Raw genomic sequence first — 25,913 nt, forward strand, 5'->3', positions numbered from 1 at the left:
CATGCTCGTTGCTTACCGCTCCAAGGTTAGGAGAAAAGAAATCTAAATGAGAATGTAAAAAGTGTATTTTGAGAGACATGTTACACTCCATTTTCTTATATGCACTTAACGTAGTTTCCACAAGTTCGATGTAGTTGTCAGCCTTAGAATTTCCAAGGAAATTTGACAGAAGACAAAGAATTCTGACAGGGTTAGAGTGGGTTAGGTAATTTGGTACCTCTAAAGTAAACAGATGTCGAATTTATGTTTAAGAGGGCCTTCGTAGAGATCGACCGCACTATTTCTTTGATTTAGAATTAGAGTTACTTATTAGGGTGAAATCATCGGGCCTTCTCTTCCTCTTCACCATAAATGAAACTGAGGTAAAAAGTCATTCGTGCACATTTGTGGTGTTGGAAATTTGTGAATTAGTGTTTCTTTGTAAATAAAAAAAGTGTTTTCCGCTCAATTTCAGTAGTTTGTACGTATCCCACAAGCCGAATACATTTTGTCGAGAAAACGCGTCGTCAATTAAAGTAAAGAATGATTGAAGGAGATGAGGGAAATGAGCAAAGTGCTTCAAAGATGCGATAGTGATATGGACGTTAATCATAGGCTCACCGTGTTATCCGATTATAGGTCTGTCTCCTCACTGCGCGCCGTAGAAAGAAATTTTGTTGTGCACAAGTATATTTTTATAGACAGGAAAAACAAGTTGGATTCTGAAAACAGGGAAAAGATTATTGTGTCACAAAGTTTCATACATTCAAGGAAAGAAATTAATTGTCTGTATAAAATTGATTTTAATTAAATTAGCAGTAGACAATAAGGCATTAAATAAGGAATTAAATTCACTAGGCTTTGGACAATGAAGAACATCACTTCGAAACTAGTCAGACAGGTAATTTCCTTACATTAACACAGTAAAGAGTTATAAAGTCAATCATGAGTAAGAAATTAAAGTGACTTTTTTCTTTATGCCCAATGATTTGAATATTGCCCATTATATGGCTAGTGTTTTTTTGTTTTTCGTGGAATCCTGTACTGTGGTAAGTTTGCCAGTTATTCAGCTTTTTGTGCATATATATTGTGCATATTTCGGCAATTTATGTGCATATTTGCATACATATTTTAGGGTTTTTAGTGCATAAAATTCTCAACACTAGTTATCACTGATTAATTTTACTTAGAACGTGTTATTTTTAACATTTGGCATTTACTGAGGAGGAACTAATCAAAATCCATTTTTCACTTATACAAAAAAATCCATACTTCAACTTTCATAAATAAATTAACTGTAGCCTATTTAGTATACAGGCATAATAAGTCATACATTTTCTTCTTTTTCGGAAATGCTTAATTTCTTGTGACAAAGTGCGTTTTGGTTAATTGCTTCTCGGTTCAAGTTTGTTTGAACATATCGACGCTGCCTACAAATGGTCAAAATGACATTTTTAAAAACTACGGACAATTGAAAACTAATTCTTGAATTTAAACCGTCTCGTATATTGTTCAGTAGGTGTATTTAAGACAATTGCAAATCTATCGTACAAATGTTACTTGCATTACTTTGTTATGTCCGTGTTACTGATACTGGTATGTGTGCCTGCCCTCTTGATAAGAACTGCAGTTTGAAGTCGTTTGTTGTGTTGTGCCTCTGCGCAGTGAGTCCGACGAAGCAAACTGAAATACTTGACATATCTTAAATCACTGGCAATTAGAGCAGAACCTTTACTAAGAACTTTTATTTGGTCAAATATTTTATCATTTCTGCCAAGGCAAAAAATAATTTCTTAGCATTTTTACAACAGCAACCAACAAAATAAAATAGAACTTGCATGTAGGCACTCTCATAGAAGCTATGGACAATCTGTACAACATACAGGATACCAAAACATGAGTGGAATGTTATTTATTAAGGAAAAATGCGATGAATTGTACAGTAATTCTGATGAACCTTCGTCAGTGCCTCTCAGCCCGTTCCCAAGTGACTCCTTTCAAAATACATAACAGCAAAATGTGAGTATCTTTTTCAGATATCAATTGTCAAAACATTTCATTGGCTCCACTTTGAAAGATTTTTAGGTCGAGTCTTACCTCGTGTCGCTGGTTGGGAAGCACTGACTTAAAACTACTTTTAGGTACTGTGAACATTGCCAGTAAGCATTTTGAAAATATTTTGACATGTTTTACGGTTGTGCATTAAAGCATGTTGCTTCTACGACTGTGTAGTACCTAGTGACATCATGATCTGCTTTGTCTAGAATTTCCCTTAAATGCTGCCCTATGTAATACTATTAATCTTGCATTTTAACATACAATCCTTGCTTATTATTCCAGAATAGCTCCGAAAATGTATCTTCAAAATATACACCATTGAACAGTGACATGTAGACATCAATATTTACATCCAACTGTTATAATAATATTATTAAATACAATCTCTCTGGTCATTACTTCCGTAATGCAAATGTAAGAAAGTTGGGGTAGCATGATTTGTTTCCAAGCATTCAGGTCTTTATATTTCTGTTTGGAATCAGCATTTTAAAACACGTTCTGCTCTCTATTTGTAAAGACGATCTGAAATTCTTAAATATATTATAGTTATCACTTACACACACGATTTTGTTTTAGCATAGATGATGAAATATAAAAAAAACATTTCTTAAATTAGAAACTGTTTCGAAAATGGATAAAAGTATTCGTAGTTATTTCTAAGTTGTCGAGTTTTGCTAATGTGAACATAACTTAATGTTTACAGTATAGACTAGATTTCATTTGATGAACATTTTCTATAAAAGAAAGTAATAGAGATTTAAAAATTGAAATGGTAGTTTAAAACTATTTAATTCTCTTCAAGTCATAAATTGTAAATTAACTAATAACTTGTGAGTTGTAAACAGACTTATTGCAATTCAACAAACTTGAATACTGATCAGAGTGAAGACTACAAATTGCCTTAAAGTTCGATTACAATATATTGTGTTTTGCCCAATACAAATATAATGTTCAGATCACAAACATGCCAATGAAGAGCCGAACGTAACACCAGGATGTAGTATGTATAGAGTCGTGCATACTCCGTTGTTTTTGTCATTGTTGCGTCGATAGTAATTAAATACATAGTTGATATTATGATCTGACGGATACGTGATTGTTCGTCATTCACCCATATGAAGTCAGCTTGTACCCATAGACCAAGAGAGAGAGAAGGAGAAGGATTTGATTAAATCACCAGCCTTCCAGTGAGGGTGACCACAAGAATTCTGAATACAGTTATGCTTTTAAATCGATTAGTTAAAAAAAAAAAAAAAACTAGTAAATTTTGGATTTGGGATTCGCTTGATGCTGCAAAATTTCATATTGACAAAATTATCTTTCTTGAAAATATAAATGATATTGGATGATATGTAAAGAGTCCCTAAGAATTTGGAATTTGTAATAGGATATTTTGCATTTGAAAGACTTGGAATTTTAATTTCACTAGTAGTTGGTAGGTTAAGTACCTAGGTTCACTAGTCACCTCAGATAATAATGTGAGTGCAGAAATCCAACATAGACTCCTCACAGCAAACAGATGCTATTATGGACTCCAAAAACAGTTAAGATCACATGATATCAGCCTCAGCACTAAGAGCAAATTATATAAAACATTAATAAGACCAGTCTTGCTTTATGGATCTGAAACCTGGGCAGTTGGCAGTGCCGACAATTGTAGGCTGAGTATATTTGAGAGAAAGGTTCTGAGGACGATATATGGACCAGTAAATGATGAGGACAGTTGGAGGAAAAGATATAACTATGAATTATACCAACTTTTTAAAGAACCAGATGTTTGCAGATAAATTAAAGCTAGGAGAGTCAGGTGGCTGGGCCATATCTGTAGGAAGGATGAAAATGATCCTTGCAAGAAATTGACTCTCACTATACCTTTTGGCACCAGAAAAGTAGGGAGACCTCAGCTAAGATGGCTGGATGAAGTGGAGAAGGATATAATAGCAGCAGATGTTAGAGGATGGAAAACAAAGGTGTTAGATCGAAGGACATGGAAAAGCATCGTTGGGGCGGTCAAGGCTGGAACCCGGCTGTAGAACCAAAGAAGAAGAAGAAGTAGTTGGTAGGTGGAAGGGAACCTCTCATTCCAAATAACATACCTCTGATGACCCACTGATTAACAGTTATGTTATATCTAGAAGAGAGGAAAGGTAGGCATGGTTCATATCTTTCTTGTTTTTTCTTGTTGACCTCGTCCGCTTGTCAGAGGTTTCTCTCAAAGCAGATGTCGATGACTATGACGTCCGCGCGCCTGTTGGAATCTGCGGCCGAAATGCAATGAACCTCTTCATGAACCTCCCAACCAAGGTGTCTTAGGACTTCTGCAATCCTTGCCCTCACTCTATGATGTCTGTTATTCCACAGCAGCTCGCTTTTCCTGCAGAATCCCAATACGTGACCAATAGTTTCTGTTTCTTTGCAGTCAGTATGCCTATAACGGGTTGTATTAAAGGATCTGACAGGAACGGATCTTACAGGAATAAAATTGCAAGAAAGCATCACCGCATTGACATATTCAGATGTAGAAAGAGGTTTTCTTTTGCTGGACATCCATGAATTAGCTTTGGGGCACTCAGCATACATAATCACTCCTTTCCCTTTATGTGGCAGTTGACACCAAGCTTGGAAAGATCTCGTTCTTAGAATTTCTCTAAGTTTCCTCCCACTGGTCTTTGGAGAAAGGGACGATTTAGTAAAATTAAGTTTTCCAAGGGCCGCATTTTTCTCTTCTTCAAGATTCCGTATATGATGTAAACGTGGATCATGAAGGGGCTGAAGACGATTGCAGATATTAAAATGCTGTATACTGGCTACACACTTTTTTAGATGAATATAACAAAAAATTTGGAGTATCGTCTGGTAACATCATGATTTCTTTGACAGCACTTCTAACTATTTTTTCAAGTTCTCGAAACCGGTGGATAATTGATTTAAAAGAGCACACTGTAAGGGATATATGAGACTAGGCCACACATATTCATAAATAAAAATTATTTTTAGTTTCTGTTCAGATATTAATAATTTTGTTTGTAAAAGGCCATTAAGATCAGATGTTAGATTTTTAACAATTCTATTTTTGTCAATTGAAATTTCATTACTAAAATCAATGACAAGGTATCTAATACGTTCTTTTTTATCTGTTTCTGAATCAATTTTTGAACCCTGTAAAGTTGTAATTTTTCCCTGTGTTAACTTCCCTTAGTACTTAGTACTTAGTAGCTATAGTTCGATGACTGTAAATTAACATATTTGAAACGTGATGCGGGAGAAACGCTGGTATAAGATATAAAACTAATACCGATTGAAATACAATATGGCAATCGCCACAGAAAATGAAATCAGCAATCTTTTTGAATTGATATAACATTTTTTTTCGATTAGTGTTCTTATTTCTATAACATGGAATTGAAGTGTATATTAATTTTATCCATAACTGGTAGGCCTATCTAAACTGGTATTTCTTTCACTGTTCCTAGCAACCTAAACAGTGGCCTTATTCAAAGTAAAGGTAAGGTAAAGGTAAAGGTATCCCCGTAACATGCTATGTAGGCACTTGGGGGGGCATGGAGGTAGAGCCCCATGCTTTCCATGACCTCGGCACTAGAATGAGGTGGTGTGGTCGGCACCACGCTCTGACCGCCTTTTACCCCCGGGAAAGACCCGGTACTCAATTTTATAGGAGGCTGAGTGAACCTCGGGGCCGTTCTGAAAGTTTGGCAACGAGAAAAAATCCTGTCACCACCTGGGATCGAACCCGTAGTCCGTAGTCAGCTGCTCTACCAACTGAGCTACCCGGCCGCCGGCCTTATTCAAACTAGTGAATTAAAAGTTTCTTATTCATAACAGTGAATTAAATTTTTTCAAATCACTCTCTCTATGACAACATATTGGCAACAATGAAATCCACACATGCATTCATTTATAACTTCTTCACAAATAACACACTACAAAGAAAGGCGTACAATTTAAAATTAAGTTTAGATTCTAGTAATGAAATTTAGATACCAGTAATGGATAAAATAATGTATAGCACATGAGATTAAACAGATTTTATGCTCTCGTGGAAATTATCACCCTCGACTTCTCTTCAGGCGCCGAACTTCCAACTCGCGCGTAAAATCCAATTTTAGTCTCTTATACCATAAATTACAATTGCGCTATCTGGGAACTTGAAAAGAAAAATACGGTGTACAAGATCTTTTGAATTGCTATGTGTGTGTTTTGATAAACAAATTGAAAATTGAGGCAGAGTATGTTATGTGATTATGATAGAATTGTAAAAAACACCAAAGTTAAATGAGAAGACTTAGAAAATATAATTAAAATACAATGATATCGCGACACGGTAGACTAATTGAAGGAGATTTTGTTAATATTTTGAATATTTTAAGTTCTATAAATTTCGTATCTTAATTTGTGTATTCAAAAGACGACTTATCTCTGCTGTAACGATAGAGTAGAGAAAGACAAAATATTCGCGTGATTAAAGTAATGTTTGCACTCGGTTTGATATCTATTTTGGATACCACAAATGCTTACATTTTGATTTGTATGGCATTCAGCAAAATGTCTCTGATGATGATATGAAGACAACCAAGGCATTTGAATTCAGCTCAATCTCACAGCATCATGTAATTAAAAAATTATGAACATACAATTTGCATCCTCATGAACACTTATAAAAATGTTGAAGATAAAAATGTAACACACAATGAACTTCGTATCGTTAGAAACTGTGAACATTATTGCATCTGTTTTGTACTACATATAAGTGACATACTATGATAAAAACAAATTTTAAATGTATCTCGTAGCTATAAATACATGTGATGACATATTATGTTTGAGATAAATGTTATGTTGTTAACTCGACACAATAATTACGGAGTTTTAAACTGACATCTGGTAACAGGAGTAAGTATATTATGAAAAATCTAGAAGATGAAACTATGATTTACACTATAGTAACTTACATTGAAAATAAATTCAAGTTCATAACTAACCTTTGATAAACATCACAAAATTTTCCGCAATTACTGACTAATATGTGTTGTAGGTACATATTAGACATATAAAAATGTTTCAGTACCAAGTAAGAATAAATAAGTTATAGAAAGATGAATAGAACCAGCGATTATTTAAGTTCAAAGTATTTTTTCACACACAGTCACGATCGATAATCGAGGGAATTGTGCGATATTAATTTTGCATTTCATCCGTCTGAAATATTTAAAGACCTGGATGCTGTGGATGTACAGTAACTGTATTCGCAGGAGTTTCATTTTGTAGCGATGTTATAGTTCTGAAGCATAATGCTGTATATTTTATTATTTACAAGTTCGATCCAAATGTATACTGTATAATCTACAGAACTTTTAATACAAAAGATTGTTTCTTGGCACCGTTATGTCCTTAGCTTCATGAAGCATATGTGTAAATTTTCAACAATATTTGCATCACAATATACTTTGTTATAAAAGGAGACTATTATTTACATATTTTTATGTATTTCACTGATTTATTAGTTGAAAGTTGAAATGTATTTTACTTAGTCTTAAAATATACATAAATCGTAAATTATTGCGTAATTTGCAATTGAGACTGCTACCCTTACTTTTATACCCCTGTTACGTAACAACCAGTGGAACTGTGGTGAACTGTACATTAAAACCTGACGAGGAACTAGAGTTCAATAATACAAGTTTTCGTACTAAAAGCATGTATACAGAAAATAAAGAATACCATTTAGGCTCGCATGAGTTTTAAAATTTCTATTTCCGTTTGTCTCGAGATTTTCTTGGAAACATATTCTAATACGGAATATTTAATACTGCATTTAATTATTTTTGACATTGAACTGACGTTTTTTCTAAACTTGCCTGCGCCGTAACTTGTTCGGAGTTTCTCAAGAAAATCTCGAACTATTAAATTATTAAAGAAGGTGTTATCGTTTTCATTTCATACATGATTACTTATTAGATCCTCGAATACAAGACTGACTGAGTCGATTACATTGCAGAAGCTATTGTAGAATATGAATGTTAAGAAATACTGTTGGTTGACGCTTCTGCAATGTAACGACACTGTAAATTAAGTGTTCCTTTATCAAGTTTTACATAATTGGTTTCATTTTCAAATTTTATTTTGCGAAAGACACTGTCCATTATATCGATGAAGATCTTGGTTTTGATTTGTTTAACCGCGACCGTCGTGAAAAACCGGCTTTATTTCGTTGACAGTTCAGCTTCTATGACGTCACATGCTTTTGGTAAGCATAAAAGCATGGGAAGTTTGTAGTATGATAATGTGATTATGATTTAAAAGTAAGCATTAAGCGGTTTCTCAGTGTTTTAGAATAAGTCATACTCTGAACCATTAATAGAACATTATATTTTTGTGTTGCAATGTTTGTACTGGTGTTGTATTGTCGTTTGAGATATGGTGGCTTGCTGTTACGAAGGCAGCAAGCATTGTTAGGTTACTTTATGTAAATGTATTTTTTTTTATTTTAGTTGGTTATTTAACGAACTAAAGTTGTATCAAAGTTATGTAAACCATTTGTCTCTTATAATGATATAATGTTCAGTTACCGATATTTATTTTTGTTAGTGGTACAGGCTGTAATTTATAAAATGTGACGAATGTGTAGTGTGTCAGGTTGCACATCTAATTACCGTTCAAGTAAGGGAAGACCCGTTTCAGCATTTGCTTTTCCTTGTAATAAAGAAAGACGATAAAAGTGGATTCGTGCTGTACGCCGTACAGATTTTGAAGCAGGTAAATATGCATATAGCTACATTTTATAAACCTTTTGAAAATGAAAGTGGAAGAAATGGGCATTGATTTATATGAAAAATGTACTAGACTACATGTTGTGTGGAGTTAATGGTCGTTGTTGGAAAGGTGTGGGAAGACCTATTTTGAAAAATAATTATTCAAAACTAATTAATGATAGCAATGTGTACTCTAACAAACACAAAATAATGACATATATGGCAAAATGATTCTCCCACGGCACAATTCATTTGAGTTTTTTTAAGAATATAAATTTAGTTTTATTAAAATTATTTTTGAAAATTTTCATTTAAGAAGTTTCAGTATCTAGGGCACATTTAACTTAATTTTTGTCATATTATGCAAAAAAAAAAAATAATAATAATATTGGTATTGGAATTGATTACCCGATTGCGAGGCATAGCACGTCGTTGTGACGTCACGGCTGCTGGTGTAAGGTCTCTTGTAACTTTATGATGGCCGCGGTTTAGTCGGCCGGGTTGACGGAGTTGGTATAGCGCTGGCCTTCTATGGCCGAGGTTGCGGGTTCGATCTCGGGCCAAGTTGATGGCATTTAAGTGCCTTCTCTTGCTTGCTCCTAATTAATGAGTAGCGTAACATTGTGAAACATAGCTTGCTGGCTTGTGTGTTCAATATCGACTTAAGTAAACAAGTCCGAATTACTGCTCTTCGATATTAATCGATTTCACTTAAATGAACCGTGAAGCCTATTTTTTTTTAATGAAATTGTGTTCTTATTTTGATGTAAACCTTATTTTGATAATGTTTCAGTGATTTAAATAATGTGCTGACTTTTGAAGAGCATCATTATCAATATTAATGCCTGAAATAGCAATTATAAATTCATTAGGTTATGCGAACAGAATATCAATTGATGCATGCAAGGAGGGAATAATGTCGTTTGAGAATCATCACAGTCGGATTGAGTCTGGCTCCGAATGGAGAAATTAAATTTATGCAAACGTTTACAAAACCAAGGAAACTTCATCACAAAATCGGACATATGCGTGAAAAGTCATTACATGATCTTGGAGATGCTTCGTTTTGAACACATGCGTGTTCGTATGGAATTTATACTTTGTGTACTCTTTTTTCGAAAAATATTAATGGATTTATTGTTTTTATTGTATTGCCTTAAGCATTGTTGCAGTTTTCTTACACTGATTGAAAAATTAACTTCAGAAGTAAGATATTGATCAATTCTTATCGTGATCTGTGTTATTTTATATTTCAAAATCTGTGTTTTACCTCATATTTGAAATATTAAATGTACGTCTTAGATTGGTTCTTGTATTCAAGGCTCAAACACAATAGAAACGGTTACGGGCGAAATATCAACTGATAAGGTCAAAACGTCGCACAAAAGTACAGGACTACTGTACTAACAGGAGTTTCAACTAGTTTCGGAATTAACTACCACATGAAATGGTTGGGATCTTGTAACACAACATGTAACATATAGGTATATACGTTGCTGAAGCTATCACATTTTTCTGTGTTATGTTAAATGTTTCAATGGATGTTGATTTCTTGGAAATGAAAAGTTGTGTACCCCTCCCTAACACCCATGACGTATGTTTATTTCCAGAAACTGGATTTCCATTTAAATATGCATTATGTCGGTACGTAGTTGAAAGACAGTGAAATAATACGACACAGGTGTATGTTATTTGCAATAACTTAATAACACTATTGTTAAAAACGTCCTTTTATATAAATTCACAAAACACAAAGATGTCCCTCATAAATTATTAATATTAGTCTTTGGTATGGACTTTTATTTACTTACTTATTTTTCGTGGACTTAGAACAACTATTTCGATTCACACTAGAATTGATACTCTTTATGAACTCTTGTGCTCCCTCGTACTGCAAGCATCCCCTGAGGTCTCGCTCGTTATCCATCTTCCTTTCGCATTAATGTGTATGGAATTGACACTTTCCGATTCGCTCCTTTGCTGTTCTTCTTCACCAATGACATTGTAACTCGATCAGACATTTACGGCACTTAAGGGGAGCATTTGACTGTGCAAAACACTCTCATTGGTTACAATAGAAGTGTGAAATCAAAGTAACCGAGGAAAATACAGTGTGTCCCAGAAACACCGTCTTCAGTAAATCTGCCAACTGCTACATTAAAATTGTACAGATGCCTCAAACTAGGAAGCTGCCTGGAGAGGGGAAGTAGTAGAGCTAACGGAGGGGGCCCACCTAGGCTCCGATACCCAGGTATAGTCATATTATCTGAAAAGTTGACCTCTTGACGATGTATTCAAGATGTACCCTCCCTATGCAGGCTTCTCATCTGTTATTAGAACTGAGCTGTACCGTTCTAGTCCACGGTGCACAGCAGTAGGCGGACAGTGGTAGGGGAGAAGTGCTGTATGCGCCTGCGCGAACGAGACAGCTTTCTAGTTTGAGGCATCTATACTGCTGTGACATATTCAAAACCGATAGTTTCTAAAGTTGGAACTACCAACAGTCAGAAAAGTGGATGCAAGTAGCACAGGGTGGTATTTCTGAAATACAGTGCATATGCTTTTTTTTTTCTTTTTTTTTTTTACAAGGAATTCATTTTTCAAAATTGTCTCTGTCTGGAACAGAAATTCCGGAAATATTACATAAATTCTGATTTAAAGCGTCGTAAAAATTCTGAAATGCCTACCTAAATATCCATAAAATTCCTAAATGTTTATTTGTCTGCCCTTGTCGCGAGACATGATAAATGAATTCCCTGTTTCAGTAAATAAATGAAGAAGACAGTGCTCTTTCAGAGAAGTACTTTCTTATAATAGCTCGGAGTGTTTCAGTTGATGTATGAGGGGTTGGATCGAATGCTTGATTCCGATTAGGATAGCTGTATAAATGCGTAACAAAGAATACGACCTTTAAAAAAATCAGTCTTCGTCCATCGTTAACACAAACACTGCAATTGTTTATCCACTTATAAGGAAGGAGCCTTGCAATGTCTCAAAATGAGTGATTTGCATAGTTAATCCCTCCCCTCTCATTAATAAAATAATTTAGATAAATAAAATAATAACGACATTTTAAAACCAGGAAATATTCACAACCCATTCGAAGTGTTCGTTTTTTTATAAACGTCTGTTCTCTTTATGTTGTCCGACGATCCAAGACTCGCTCTTCATGGGCAGATGTCTGGGTGGCTGGCCGGTGAGTCACTCCGGAACTAGCCCTCTTGCCGCTCGATTGGGGCCCGTTACTGAAACACACGTCACACATTCTATAACACTAGTGAAGATTGTCTGCTTGTTATCAATTCTAATTTATTGAGAAATGTAATTATTATGAGTGACACTTATGTTTGGTTCAGTGTTAAAGATAGGCCTAGGTTTGTTAAATTTAACTAATATTCCGAATAGCTTCATTAATGTTTGCTTTTTCCTGTTGAAAGTTAAATAATAATTATTATTTGCACTAATTATTATTTGCACAGCTATGTGTCGAGTAACAATTTGTTCAGAATATATTAGATTAAAAACGAAGTTGACGGTTGAAAAATTTATAATATATTTTCTGGCAACATTATGTCATTATAGGTCATTCATTATCTCGTGAAACCAAATGAATTGTGATGTATGTGTGTAGCTTACAGTAAGAACCTATGGTGGGGATAAGCGAGCTAGGTGGCTGCGAGTGGAATCGTAGTTAGGGAGGGAAGCTTCTCAGTCCACTTTCTGCTTCTCCACACGCGCAGGTAGGTTTCACGAGATAACGAATGGCCTATATCTAAAGTATGACTTAGTAAATGTTCTACGTAATGCGAATTCTTTGTCATGTCATAATTTGTACCGGCTCCATTAATTGAAAAAAAAAAAAAAAAAGAAAAAGGCAACTGAAGGTGTAGTCATGCAGAAAGACGTCTGGTCACACATGCGTTTCTTTTTATCCAATTTCCACTCTTGTTGCAACCCTACCCCAAAGCACACTGCAGTGAAAAATCATCATCATCATCAGCATCATGGATTAAGCCTTATAAGGCTCGTTCCGGTCTCATTTTTTTTTTAACACTGTTGAGCCCATCTTGTTTTCGGTCTACCAACATTTCTTCTACCTATTGGGTTATAGTTCATCATCAGTTTTGGTATGCGGTCTACTTCCATTCTTTGTATATGTTGTTTCCAATCGTTTCTATATTGTTTCATTCTGTCTATTAATTTAAAAATGCTTAGTTCCCTCCTTATATCATCACTTCTTTTCCTATCCAATAAGGTGTAACCTGCTACAGATCTTAGAAATTTCATCTCTGCTGCTTCTATTCTTCTTTCTTCTTTTTTAGTCAGGATCCAAAATTCAGACCCATAAAGCAACATTGGCACTGCCATTACCTTATAAAATTTAATTTTTGTTTCTTTCCTAGTACTTTTTAGGGATCTATTAATGACACCGCATACATAGCTGAATTTATTAATCTTGTTTTGAATATCTTCATTCTTCATATAAGAAATGTTGCACCCAAGATAATTGAAACAATTTATCTGTTCAATAATTTTTCCTTCCAAGACAATTTTGGCTCTTAATGTATCTGCTCCTCTAAATGCTAAAACTTTTGTTTTATTAATTGAAATGTTTAAGCTAAAACTTTTACTTATATTATTTAATTGGAATAGAGCCCTCTGTGCCCCATTTTCAGAAAGGATAACACGGCTGCAGTGAAAAATATTATCAGTTTTTCTAGTAGGCTCGATTTAAGTATGAAATGGTATGAAATTTCGGGAGGGAGGCACTATGGCCCAGCTCTATTGCGCTAATTCTCAAGCAAGACTCATTCTCAAACCCACACCGGCTGAATACACTAAGGATCGCTGTGTACCTAGCTTTCGAGCAGATAAATCCCCTCGTCCCTAGGCCATCGGTCTAGGTATAGTCTCGGCTTATATTTTATGAAAGTATGGAAGGTACCATGTGACACAAAAAGTCACTTGTCCAATGGGGTAAATAATATTATTTTGAAATTCTAAACGTGGGACTATGAGAAAAACAATAAGGACTAATAGGACTACGGCAAGGACTACAGCAAGGACCAAGATAACGATCACAACATGGACCACGACAAGCATCATAACAAGAACCACGATAAGGATTACGACAAGGAACACGACCACGATAATGACAAAGACAAGGATCACGGTAAGGACCATGACATAGACCACGAGAAACGTGATAAGGACCATCACGAAGACGACAAGGATTACAATAAAGGTCATGACAAAAACAACAAGGAATACGAAACGACCACGACAGTGTCAAAGACAAGCACGACAAGGACCACGACAAGGATCACGATAAAAATCACAATATGGACTACGACAAACAACATAAAATAGCTGATCAACAACAAAAGTAAAACCAAAATTAAAACAAAGAAAAAAAAAAGTAAAAACAGATGGTACGTTGCTGCTGTAGACAATTTTCAGCAGGACGGCAAAATGTGCATGGCGAGGAGCGCAGTGGAGGCCAACCATAATTATAGACGACCTTGTGGAGCAACGCACCATCTGCTTGCTCATGACATTAGGCTCATAGACCTGGCACAGCTGACGATAAATTTCAATCGGCGCTATGCCCTGTGCATTCACTGATCGCACTTCACACGCGGCGGGAGCTGGAATAGGAGCGTCCATCTTCAACCAATGCAACGAAGCTACTGACAGCACTCGGGAAGTTCCGCTAGCGCATGCGCCATGCCAGGACATTACTCTATCACGTAAACGCAGTCGCTTCGCTCAATATATGGTTTGCTAGCTGTGGGACGAGTGGGAAAGTTACTTTATAAACGCGCCTCGTATTAATCGGGTGAAAAGAGTCCTGCCAAAATTACTACACTTCCTCATTGAAATTTTCAGCCTCTGCAGACTTATGAGACTACAGCGATGTAAGAAGGGAATGGATAGCATACGAAATGTTCGTACACAGTTAATATGGCACCACTTTTACAATTTTTTTTAGTTATTGAAATGAAGTCTGTGTGGAGGACTAAGACTGTTTGAAGATTTCATGTAGTCACTTCACAATCAGAGGTTGATGCCTGTATGATCATATTTATTGTAAGGAGAGTCCTTGGAAAACGGTCCACTTCTTACCTATAATGCACTGAAACACATACTATATACAATTTCTCGCCTGCTACAACAGGATAATAAATTAGAAAGCTCTTGTCTGGAAACTTTTTTTTTTCATAGTTAAAAATGTCCAAAAATCGCAAGGTGCGAGATCTAGGCTTATGCTGATGTTTTAAAGGTTTTTATTCCGCCGTTTCGATGAGCTCTTTCATTGTCACACCAGTCTTATGTGACTTTGCAGCAGAAACAGGTTTCCTTGACAAGTATATTCTTTGTCAATACTTTCTTCAAATCTTCTGTAGGAAGGATAGTGTAATGTTTTCAATTGACATTATGTCCATGTTGCAACCAGTGATGTACAGGATGTTCACAAAGTCTCGTTACCCCCTATAAATACCTCAAATATACACACTATTTATGTAATTCCAGTCATAACGCAGACATACATGCCATTTCCTTCGTGAGTGCCTCAATGAGGTCTTTCCACAACGCTGGATTGGCCATGGGTCAACCATCTTGCCAGCTCCTCTCGACTGGTTGCCTCGTAGCACTGACCTCACAATCTGTGACAGTGCGCTGTAGTATTTCACCAAGAGCATTGTTGCACAGGAATGAATGGTACGACACCTTCGATGAATTGAAGGACGCCCGCCGTACGACACGCTGCGCTGAGGCGAATGTCACACCGAATCTGGTGACGCATTATAAAATAATGTTTTTCAGTTTTATCGTTTATGTGAAGTAATGAACTCCGTTTCTGGTAGAGTTGAGAGCACCCAACTTTCCGGTCTCCCAGTTACGAGTTCTTGCAGTGTCCGTTATCTACTAGCGGTAAATGAAAAGAAAATCTCGTTAATTGATAATGTCCTATGTTTTATTGTACACTAGCTGAAAGTACCCGGCGTTGCCCGGGTTTTCCTTTCTGCTTCTATTTTTAATTAAACTGGTTATTACATTTTCGGAAATCTCGGAAACCTAACTACAGTCAACCAAAACGAATTTCTTTACTAAGCTTTCCTCGCCCATAAAGATGAATTTTTACTTAACGTCACTTACATGAATTAATGAACTCCTTAGCCAAATGTCTTCCAGGATTAACTCAGGGTTGTAAATCATGCACCGAAAAGAAAACATTTCATCATGTGCCTGACGTTAAACTGTTGTTTTAAATTTATATAGTTATTTGTTTTTATGTATTTATTTGTTGTTACTTATTTATTTATTTGTTTTATTCATTTGTGTTTATTTATTTATTTATTCTGGTGTAGTTAAGGCCATTAGGCCTTCTCTTCCACACCACCAGAAATACAAATAAAGTAATAGAAAAATCAAACTATAAACAAAGTAAAACCCAACGAAAATATAATTCCTTCTCCTCTTTCTGATCAGTTTCAGCATCGAACCAATATATACATATATAATGTATCATTGAATTGCTTATTGATATGTGTAAAATCTATTTTCCCCCACTTCTTTGTATAAAATATAGCGAGGAAGTGAAAAACACGCAGTTTTCAAGTTAATGTCTGCAACTTTGAACGACTGTCCTTGGAGCTTCTTTTTAATATGGCCATTACAAATGCTAGCGGCATTGAAATTGCAGTTGCTTAAAATTGAATGAGTATCCTAGCAATACGTGGAATAAAAACATCTCCTTTTATTTTTGCAGTTAATATTGCCAATTCTATTACGTTTCGTATGAGTTTTTCACACCAATTCTTATTCGTGCATAATTTTGGTGGGTCAATTTTTCGCAATAGTATTATTGGTTATTCAATATTAAGTAAATTATGTGGTAGCAAACCTTGTAGTTTCAAAGAATTCTAGAATTCAGTTGTATAAAACAGTCTGCTCACTATCTACAGAACTGCATCGAGGAATTCATAATACGGTCCTGGACTGCGTAAAGATAGTTATTGCATGAATGATCTAGTTTTAGCCTTCATGATGTGTAACAACAATGTAATTTAATTTCGTGTTAAAATTTCCATGGCCTCGTGAAAGTCGATGTTGAATACAACAGACAATAATAAAAAACAATTGACTGTAGAAGATTTTGCATTTTAATATTATACGTGAATATTTGATCTATTTATTTTTATTTTTTACAATTATAATTAATTTAACTTCCATTTGCACAATTTTAATGTAGCCTATGTTCTTCTCCTGGTTATGAAGGTTAAATGTACAAACTTTGGCACATATCGGTCAAAGCGTGTAGATTTGTATAGAGAACATACATACATACATACATACATACCCACATTCAGTTTTATATATTAAGATACATTGTATAGGCCTAAATTTACCAAATCGTATTAAATATCTTCCAATTTAAGAATTACACACAAAAGAATTTGTAACAACCAATATTATTATTATTATTATTATTATTATTATTATTATTATTATTATTATTATTATTCGTAATAATATGCTTTAGGGAATGAATTGATTAATATATCAAGTATACACGATATTTTTATCGACAAACTGATACAGGTGATGCAATACAGTCCACTTAAAGGAACTTATTTTAATAAAGTTCCCTTCCATCTCGGACGTACATTTTATTGAATTAAATTTTCATATTTCTTGGGTAGACAGTAGCCACTGATCACAAGAGTCAATATTTATCTTAATCTTTGGTCAACAGCAAAAAACGTTGAACGTGCAGCAAACCGAAGCCAGAAAAAACGTTGTTGATAAAGAGGAAGTGCTATTCTCGCGACATTTTTCGCAACCATAAATTAAATGAATGTCACATCCTGCGAACAGGAAAGCGATCAATGTCATCCATGCCTGTCATCTAACTGCAATTGATTGCCCTCACACATTGATAGATATCAGTTGTTCAATATTGCTGATCCTGTTGGCAATTGATTTATACCCCGCTATTTGGTTCAGGCGAAAATATTAATCCAACACAATTATGAACTTCCCTGAAACATAGTCCTACGACTTGAAAAAAAAAACATCTTTACAATATCAGAGCAAAAACATTATTAGACTTTTTTGTGCAGTGGACCACGCTATACGACATGTGTCTATGGCTCAAGTGCTAGCGCGCTGGTCTTCCATCCAGGCGACTCGGGTTCGATCCCCAGCCAGGTCGTGGTGGACAAAACGGACGTTGCAGAGGATTTTCGGGTGAAGTTCCAGGATAGTTCAGTCGGTAGAGCGTTGGTATATTCAACTAAAGGTCCCGGGATCGATATCCGGCCCCGAAACAATATTTCCCTTGAAATTATTCAAATATGCTTCACAAGGAGCTTTACCTGAAAGCTAGATTTGCATATTCAGTACTGTTTGTTTTGGCGCATACTGTACTTGTCTATGGATAGATTAAACAGGGAACAATTTGGGCTAAAATAATACAAATTGTCAATTTACTGAAAAAAAAAAATGTTTTATTTTGTTATTAAAATTGTTTTATTTTGTTATTAAAATGCTTGCTATTTTACGTTTTCACTGTCATTCTGTTTAGAAGAAGAATTCTGGATATTCAGCCACGTGTTGAGACTTCGTATCTTCAACGATTCAGAATTATTTTCATCAGGGTAATGATGTCGAAGGTCTGATGGCTCGCATATTCTTTTTCTGACTATCTAAAACAACTGAACGTAATGTACTCAATAAAAGTAGAGGATCATTCCGGTCATAAGACAACATTAGCTTGATTACGGAACTTGCAAGTAGTTCGAAATGTTGAAGATATGAAGTCTATAAACAAAAGTTGGAAATCCAAAATTCCTCAACTGAGAAATGATATTTTATTTGTATACTAGCCGTACCCGTGCGCTCCGCTGCACCCGTTAGAAATAAATATAAAGTAATTACGTAATTAAAATAGGACATTTGATCCAGAGAACATTCGTGATTGATAGAAGGATAAATCGTTTATTATGTTACTTAATTTAAACTGTATTAAAAAAATTAAAATTCGATCATTTTGATGCAGAGACCACTCATTTGGTCATAAAAATTATTTTAGGAAATACAGGAAACGAATCCTATCAAGTTTTCTGTGCAGAAGAAGCTATTTTAATCTTACCTGTCCTCAATTCACTCAGAAGTTACTGTAATAACATTATAGCATTATGTCCATCTAGAGAAACTACACTTTCCAATGGTGAATTAATAATTAATTATACAAATCGGTTAATTTAGCTTCCGATATTACTTCATACAAACACAGAAACATTCTCTGTAGGCTACCGTATGTTTCATAGCTTTCGATTGTTGTTGTCCAAGGCCCCTTATAGACGAAGTGATTTGTTTTTTATTTCATTACACCGCCTTAGATGGCGTTGTTATTGTAATTTTGAAACTCATTTATCTCATTAAATATCAGTCCTATCAAAATTTTGCGTGGAATAAAACTTATCGGAAATTATTTTTAAAGAAACTTTTGTTATGTAATATTTTTCACGAAAATTAATAATAAGGGAGATATTTCGATTTATTTAATTCAAGCCCCCTTATAACCCCCCTTTTAAATAAACTATTTTGAATGCCATATAGCCTAAATTCTAAGTTACAAAGAACTTAATTTATATTCCAATTTTAATATAAATCGGTTCAGCTATTATCGCGTGAAAAGGTAACAAACATCCAGGCAGACAGACAGACAGACAAAAATAAAAAAAAAAGCGATTTTCGGTTTCAGGGCGGTTAATTATATATGTTAGGACCAATTATTTTTGGAAAATCGAAAATTACGAGAAAAATTTCGGCTACAGATTTATTATTAGTATAGATTTTGGAAAGAGTTAACTTTTAGATATTGAATATGAAGAAATTACGTTTAATTGTTTGAGATAGATCACTGTACACAGACATATAGATGCCCTCAATATACTATGAGGATTCTAAAAGTGTACATTTCCATAAAAATCTCAAAGTAGATACATTCTTAGCATTACAGTACATGCTCAGTTTAAAAATTGTATGTATTATGATCTTTTAAAATGTGGAATCCCGAAGTTCCTGGTCGATGACTCACTCTAATGTGTATTAAAATGATAGGCTTTTGGTTTCTGATCCCGAGCCGGGCTTTGTTTTGTGCTCACATGATTTCTCTGAGACTTACCTGTGAATGAATTTCGGAACCGAAGCGTCTGCCGGCTGTGGGCTAGGTAAGCCAGCGAAGCTCTCTTCGCCACGTGTCCCTAAGGGGCCTCTGCACCGCCATCCACGCGGTGGTGTGTCGCGAGTCTACCAGGGGCGCGGCAGGTCTGGGCGCGCATAGCTTCCCCGGGTGGCGGACTCTGAACTCCACGTTGCTGCTGCCGCTGCCTCTGCTGCACATTCTTCTACGCTCTGATGTGAAATGTCATATTAGGAGCACCGCTTTAATTCCACTACTCTATCCCCACTATGCTTTGTCAAATCATACTTAAAGTAACTGAATTTCTGAAGTATTATAAGTAGGACTCTGATTTTCGCGGCATTATTATTTCACTTTTAATTTATGTATATGTTACTGTAAATGTACGAAGACCGGTAAATCTTAGAATTTACCGGTATAACCTAACATTTACCGTTATAGTGCGGTAAAACCCCAAAATATCTTACTAGATGCATACATTTTGAACTTTTACCAAGAAATGTTGGTAAATCTCAGGATTTACCGATGCGAGCTGGTAAAAGCTAGATCGAAAAATCCAGAACGAAGAATCTCGCCTTCGTTGTGCAGATTCAGACATGTTTGCAGGGGTGAAGAGGTTAGAGAGGCTACGAAAGAAGGTCTTGAAGTGCAAGCGAAGAAAATGAAAGCAGCCACTTGTAACAAAATTCCAAAATTTTTAGTCGGATAGAATGTGAGAATCAAAGTACCGGATGCAAAAATTGACGCAAAATCAATAATAACAGTGATCATAAATATTTAAGATGAGTTTTATCAACTTGGTACCAAAGCTGGCAAACTGAAGTCATTGTACTCTAGGAACCAACTTATATTGTGTAAAGAAAATTTTATCAGCATTGAAGAATTAGAAAAAGAAGGAATTTATGTACGGGAAGTGGTTCGTCAATTATCTTTCGTTGGAGGACAAGGATTCAAAAAGTGTAAATGTTTAAAAAGTGTTCAACAAAAAAGTGCTTCATAATGTTTGTTTTACTTTATTTGTGGACCTAGACTCTTTGAGAAGATGTAAAGACTTTGTTAATTTTTATATGAAATACTATAACAGACAGTGGTTAAAATTATAATATTTTTCACTATTTTTAATATAGAATATTGTTTATTATACTCACATTAGAAAGTATGAATATTTAAATAACTTAAATTAAAAATAAATACAAATTATTTCAGTCATTGCTGAGATGATTTGTATTTATGTTTTTAAACAGATCCTAAAACAACAATAAAAGATTTATTGGAAATAGATATGTAAAAGTGCGAAGAACGGCAAATCTTAGTAAAGATTCTTTTTTCTTCTTTAATACGATTTTACCACAGCTGATCGGTAACTCCTAGATTTACCAATATCTCTTGGTAAAAGTTCAAAATGTATACATATAAAAGATATTTCGGGGTTTTACCGCACTGTAATGGTAAATGTTAGGTTATACCGGTAAATTCTAAGATTTACCGGTCTTCGTACATTTACAGTAACATATACACTTCTCAGTCCCTTGCTTTGAAATGTGCTTTTTGATTGCGCGTATACATGCATACTTAGTTTGTGTTTGTCATTTACAGAATAACAGTGAAATGTTGTTAGAATGTAGATACTCAGATATTTTGAGAAAGGAAATAAGTGAATACCAAGTGAGGAGTTCGTTTCACGAAAGAGGCATCAAAGTTGAGACGTCTGCTGCAACTCCTCTTGCATTTCAGCTAATAGTCTTCCTACTGTTGTTTTATTTAACGAAGCTGTATCAGTTGCTGGGTTATTTAGCGTCGGTGAAATTAGCTGTAGCGAGTTGAGGCCGAGAACTCGCCAAGATTATCCGTCATTCGTCTTACAGTAGGGGGAGAACTCGGAAGCACCCAAACGTGATTGAGAACCACTGCCGATCGCATCGCACTGGCTGTCCTACTGTTACGAAGCAGCACTTATATTATGTACTTTAATTCAGCAGTGTGTGTCCAGCGTATCTTTCATGCCCTTGTGACAAAATAATGACAGCAAGTAAATTGTTGGAAGTGACGACCCGACAATGTGGCAGTGTCTATGGAATCCCTGACTGCAATAGGCCTATAGTAAAGTACATTCTGACTAGAATCTCGTCATAGCATACTTTTATGGACATATTTTTAATATCTTGGTTTAAAAATTTCAGACATAACCGTCCTTAAAGTCGTTACATTCCACCTGACAGTGGAATAGCCCAAAAATGTGATATGCTCTTACAAGATTTAATGTGATTGGTCTCTTCTTTTTCTTCTTCTGGGAATATACTGTAACCTCGCACAATTATTTCGAAATGTTAGAATTGTTTGCATTATCCCAAATTTGAACGTCGGTGTAGTCTTTCAGCAAAATTGTGGTATTTCGTATTTTTATGGTGTGATTTGAAAGTGAAGGATTTCCACAGAGATAGATCGGGTGGGATGGAGCGAAACATGGCCAACAAGCTCTCCGGACCTCACTTCTTTGAATTTTTACTTACGGGATTTTATTATTGTATATAATGTACCTATTGACGTCATTAACCATTTAAAAAAGCGAATCAGGGAGGCTATCATATTCGTCACTCTGATGTTCTTGGTCGTATGTATTAAGGGTTTAAGTACCACTTTAATGACTACCCGGCTACTATAGGAGGCCACATCGAACTTCTGTGACTACATAGCATAACTTCGAGAATTGTTCTTTTGTTTAAAATGTCATCCGATTTTATGAGCACAGTACAAATATGTAACGTATATGAACATTCGCTTTTTTGATATTACTATTTTTGTCTTATACTATAACAATATACAAAATATTTCAATTTAAACCTACATGTTTTGTAGTGTTATCTAAATATGCCCCAACTTCAGTAACATATTAATATTTGACTTGGTTCAATTAAATTTATTTTTAAAAGTTGCAAACACTGTTTCTAACAGCCGCGTCTCGACCAGTTTCGCAGGCCTATCATAATCCGCTTTGTCGTAACCTTTATTTCAGTAGCAAACAACTGATATCTTTGGAGACTTGAGATCTCTTGTTCCATACCAGAAGCCTCAATGTGGAGGTTTACACCGAATAGCCTGAGTCAGTGTCTCTTTTCCTGAGGGGGTATAGTGCTCTGTTAGTGTGGGTAATTCATTAGAATATTACACCATGTATTGTGACACAACAATTCAGTGGTGATTTATGTGCTCTGTTACGGCTTTCTCTTGGTTAATACTGTAGTTATCTTGGTTAATACTGTAATTCTCTTGGTTAATACTGTAGAATTTGTGGATCATCTTCCTTCGTTCATCCTGTACTTTTGTTCTTTCCAGTTTGCTGTGTTTGTCTTCTTAATCTTCTATTGCTAATATTGCTGCCTTTATAAGTGTATATCTTCAACTGAACGTAGAAATATCATTACGGTAGTTATTTTTCTCATAGCTCGTGCCTTTAAGTACAGTTAAAAAGAGTGGCGTGTATGAAATATTAGTATGTCATGGTTAGATTAGCGGAACACAGCTGATTTACTATGTTAGTAACGCGCGTTGAGTATTCATTATAATGTCAACACATACGAGAATATGAAGTGCATGGCTATATGTTATTACACTTTGAAATTTTTAACTTGTCTCTACGGCGTTGACGTGATATCTGTCTTTATCTTATACATAATGACTATTGCGTTCAATATGTAACTACAATGGTAGTATTGAATTTACAAATGTGTCTTCAGTCGAGCAGAAAACACGTTATTTTTTCCGGCTTCGAAAAAAGTAATAAATTCTCTTTGTTAAAGAAATGTGAGATTAAGAGTTATACTAATTTTACTACCAAAAGTAATAATAAATTATTTATTCGTAAATGATCATAATCTTAGAAACGCGATAGTAACATAGTAATTGGTAGTAGTTTAAAATCATCCAAAGTAACAAAACAGAAGAGATATAGGCCTACCGTTCAGTATTTTTACAAATTCTGTTTGTAGCATAGAGAGGATAGAATTACGTATTATGCAGTTTTCAGTACATATTCTGATAATCTTTGAAACTTTATATTGTAATATTCCATTAAGGGAACACCCTGGAAGGCAACTATCGCCATTCTCATTTAAAAAGGTTTTGTGTAGTGAAAATTATCTAACACTCCTTTATGTAGCATAGAAAGAAAAAACGATATAATATTACATTTTAATTATTATGTTCGAATAAAATATGCATAAAATTCCTTTACACTTATCTAAATTAAATCTTATTTTATCTTCGTTTTTTTTATCTTATATTTTATGGCATGTTCATTGTAACATGACCTGCCAGAGCATTTTTGTTTTATTCAAAACGTTGTAAAAATGTAGTGTTTTCCTAAATTATGTTTTCCTAAATTATAAATATCACATTTCTGAAATGAGATAGTCCGCAAAAATTATAAGATGGAAAAAAACTGTCTTAAAATTTCGTATAGTCGAAGGAAAAAAAATGTACTGAAACATGCATTCACCATTATTGAATTCTAAACTTACTACCTTTGAACATCACAATTTCGTTACTTGAAGACGATTTATGCTTCCAGAGTATACCCTTAATATTGGAAATCATTTAAATATATTGTAATAAGTAAGAAAAACATGCAAGAGAATCAATAGCGATTGGATGATTGCTTATATGTCGCAGTATTTTATGACTTAAATTGGACTTGACATTTTCAACACTTCCAAATTTTTTAAAGTAAGTTCAACGCTGTTTCAGCAGTAAATATGAGACCTGAAATTGGTGCTTCGTCAGCACTGAATTCCGTCACAAAATCTTTTGTGTGCAAACACTCAGAGCTTTCATTGTGGAAGTCGTGAAGAAGGTGATTTTCCACCGGCGCAGTCACGCCAAAAATCCGGCCGAGAAATACGCAGCATCCACCGAAGCTATTCTTAGAAATTAAGAAATAGTTCTCTCAAAGGAATATTCTGCAGCATCGGGTTGAAAGTTTGCAAGGGATGAATACTGTAGAGAGCAATTGACCTAAAGAAATATAGTTGTTACCGGTACTTTAAACAATATGCTAATATACAAATGAAAGAAACGTAGGTTTGAAATGCAGCTCAGTTTCGCTGGTACTTGAATAACCATTTTACTTGTAATTATCAGGGAAATACCCAAATGTATTACACTAGAGGCGAATATGTTGCATTTAACTAGACCAGTGCCTACTGTGAACTGCATCTTAGAACGAATAGTATTTTAGTTAACGATGGTTTCAGTTGTGGAGGTTATTCGGCGCCGAAATTGAACTTTGGCGGTAAATGACCAACAAATTTTGCGCCGAACCCTGTGTCAAGGACAAGATTTTTATATTCCGTAAATGTACGACACGGGCCTTCCAACTTTGCGTCCCTCTTGGAGGAAGCCATGCTAAAGTTTATATCGCTCTTTAGATTCCATCGCGATATCGTCTTCGTCAACATTTGAACACGTTAACCTGGGATACCACTGCTAGCACGGTATGCCCTAGATCAGTGATCGTCAGCACTCGCTGAAATGTGCAAAGGGTAAGCGGAGCCGTCCCGTGTGCCTCGTCGTGCAGCAGGAAGAGGTAGAGAGCATACCCGCTAGCAGCTACGAGTGCACCATTGTGCATTGTGTTCTCCGCGGGTAAGGGACGCTATCCCCAGGGTGTTCTGTGCTGACGACCGCTGCTCTAGATCGTCGAGGATGGCTGTATGTCGTATTAGTGCCCGAATGCTTGCAAAGAATTTCTCACTCAATTTATATAGTTTGGTTTACGTGTCTAATTAATGAAAGATAATGAGCCGTGTCAAGCACATGTCCCTAAAACACTGACAAAATGCAGGATTTCAGCTGTTTCTGTCTCAGAAATTCTATATACAGCTAATTATTTTTGT

At 35.2% G+C, this 25,913-nt stretch overlaps 2 protein-coding genes across 14 annotated transcripts in view; one reads left to right on the forward strand and one right to left on the reverse strand.

Moving 5' to 3' along the window:
* Positions 1-25,913, forward strand: part of Atg10 (Autophagy-related 10) — a 656,137-nt gene that overhangs the window by 19,498 nt on the left and 610,726 nt on the right. The window lies entirely within an intron of this gene.
* Positions 1,709-25,913, reverse strand: part of LOC138691226 (protein vein-like) — a 411,186-nt gene continuing 386,981 nt past the window's right edge. For 2 of the 10 annotated variants that reach the window (XM_069813027.1, XM_069813028.1), the window contains one exon: positions 1,709-12,052. In XM_069813027.1, the coding sequence (XP_069669128.1) occupies positions 11,944-12,052 (109 nt within the window). In that variant the 3' untranslated portion in view covers positions 1,709-11,943. Of the gene's footprint in view, positions 12,053-20,004; positions 20,235-25,913 lie in introns of those variants that run through there. The other 8 variants (XM_069813030.1, XM_069813026.1, XM_069813029.1 and 5 more) reach the window with 6 other exon arrangements.

The sequence above is a fragment of the Periplaneta americana genome, chromosome 16, assembly GCF_040183065.1.
Source record: "Periplaneta americana isolate PAMFEO1 chromosome 16, P.americana_PAMFEO1_priV1, whole genome shotgun sequence".
NCBI lineage: Eukaryota > Metazoa > Arthropoda > Insecta > Blattodea > Blattidae > Periplaneta > Periplaneta americana.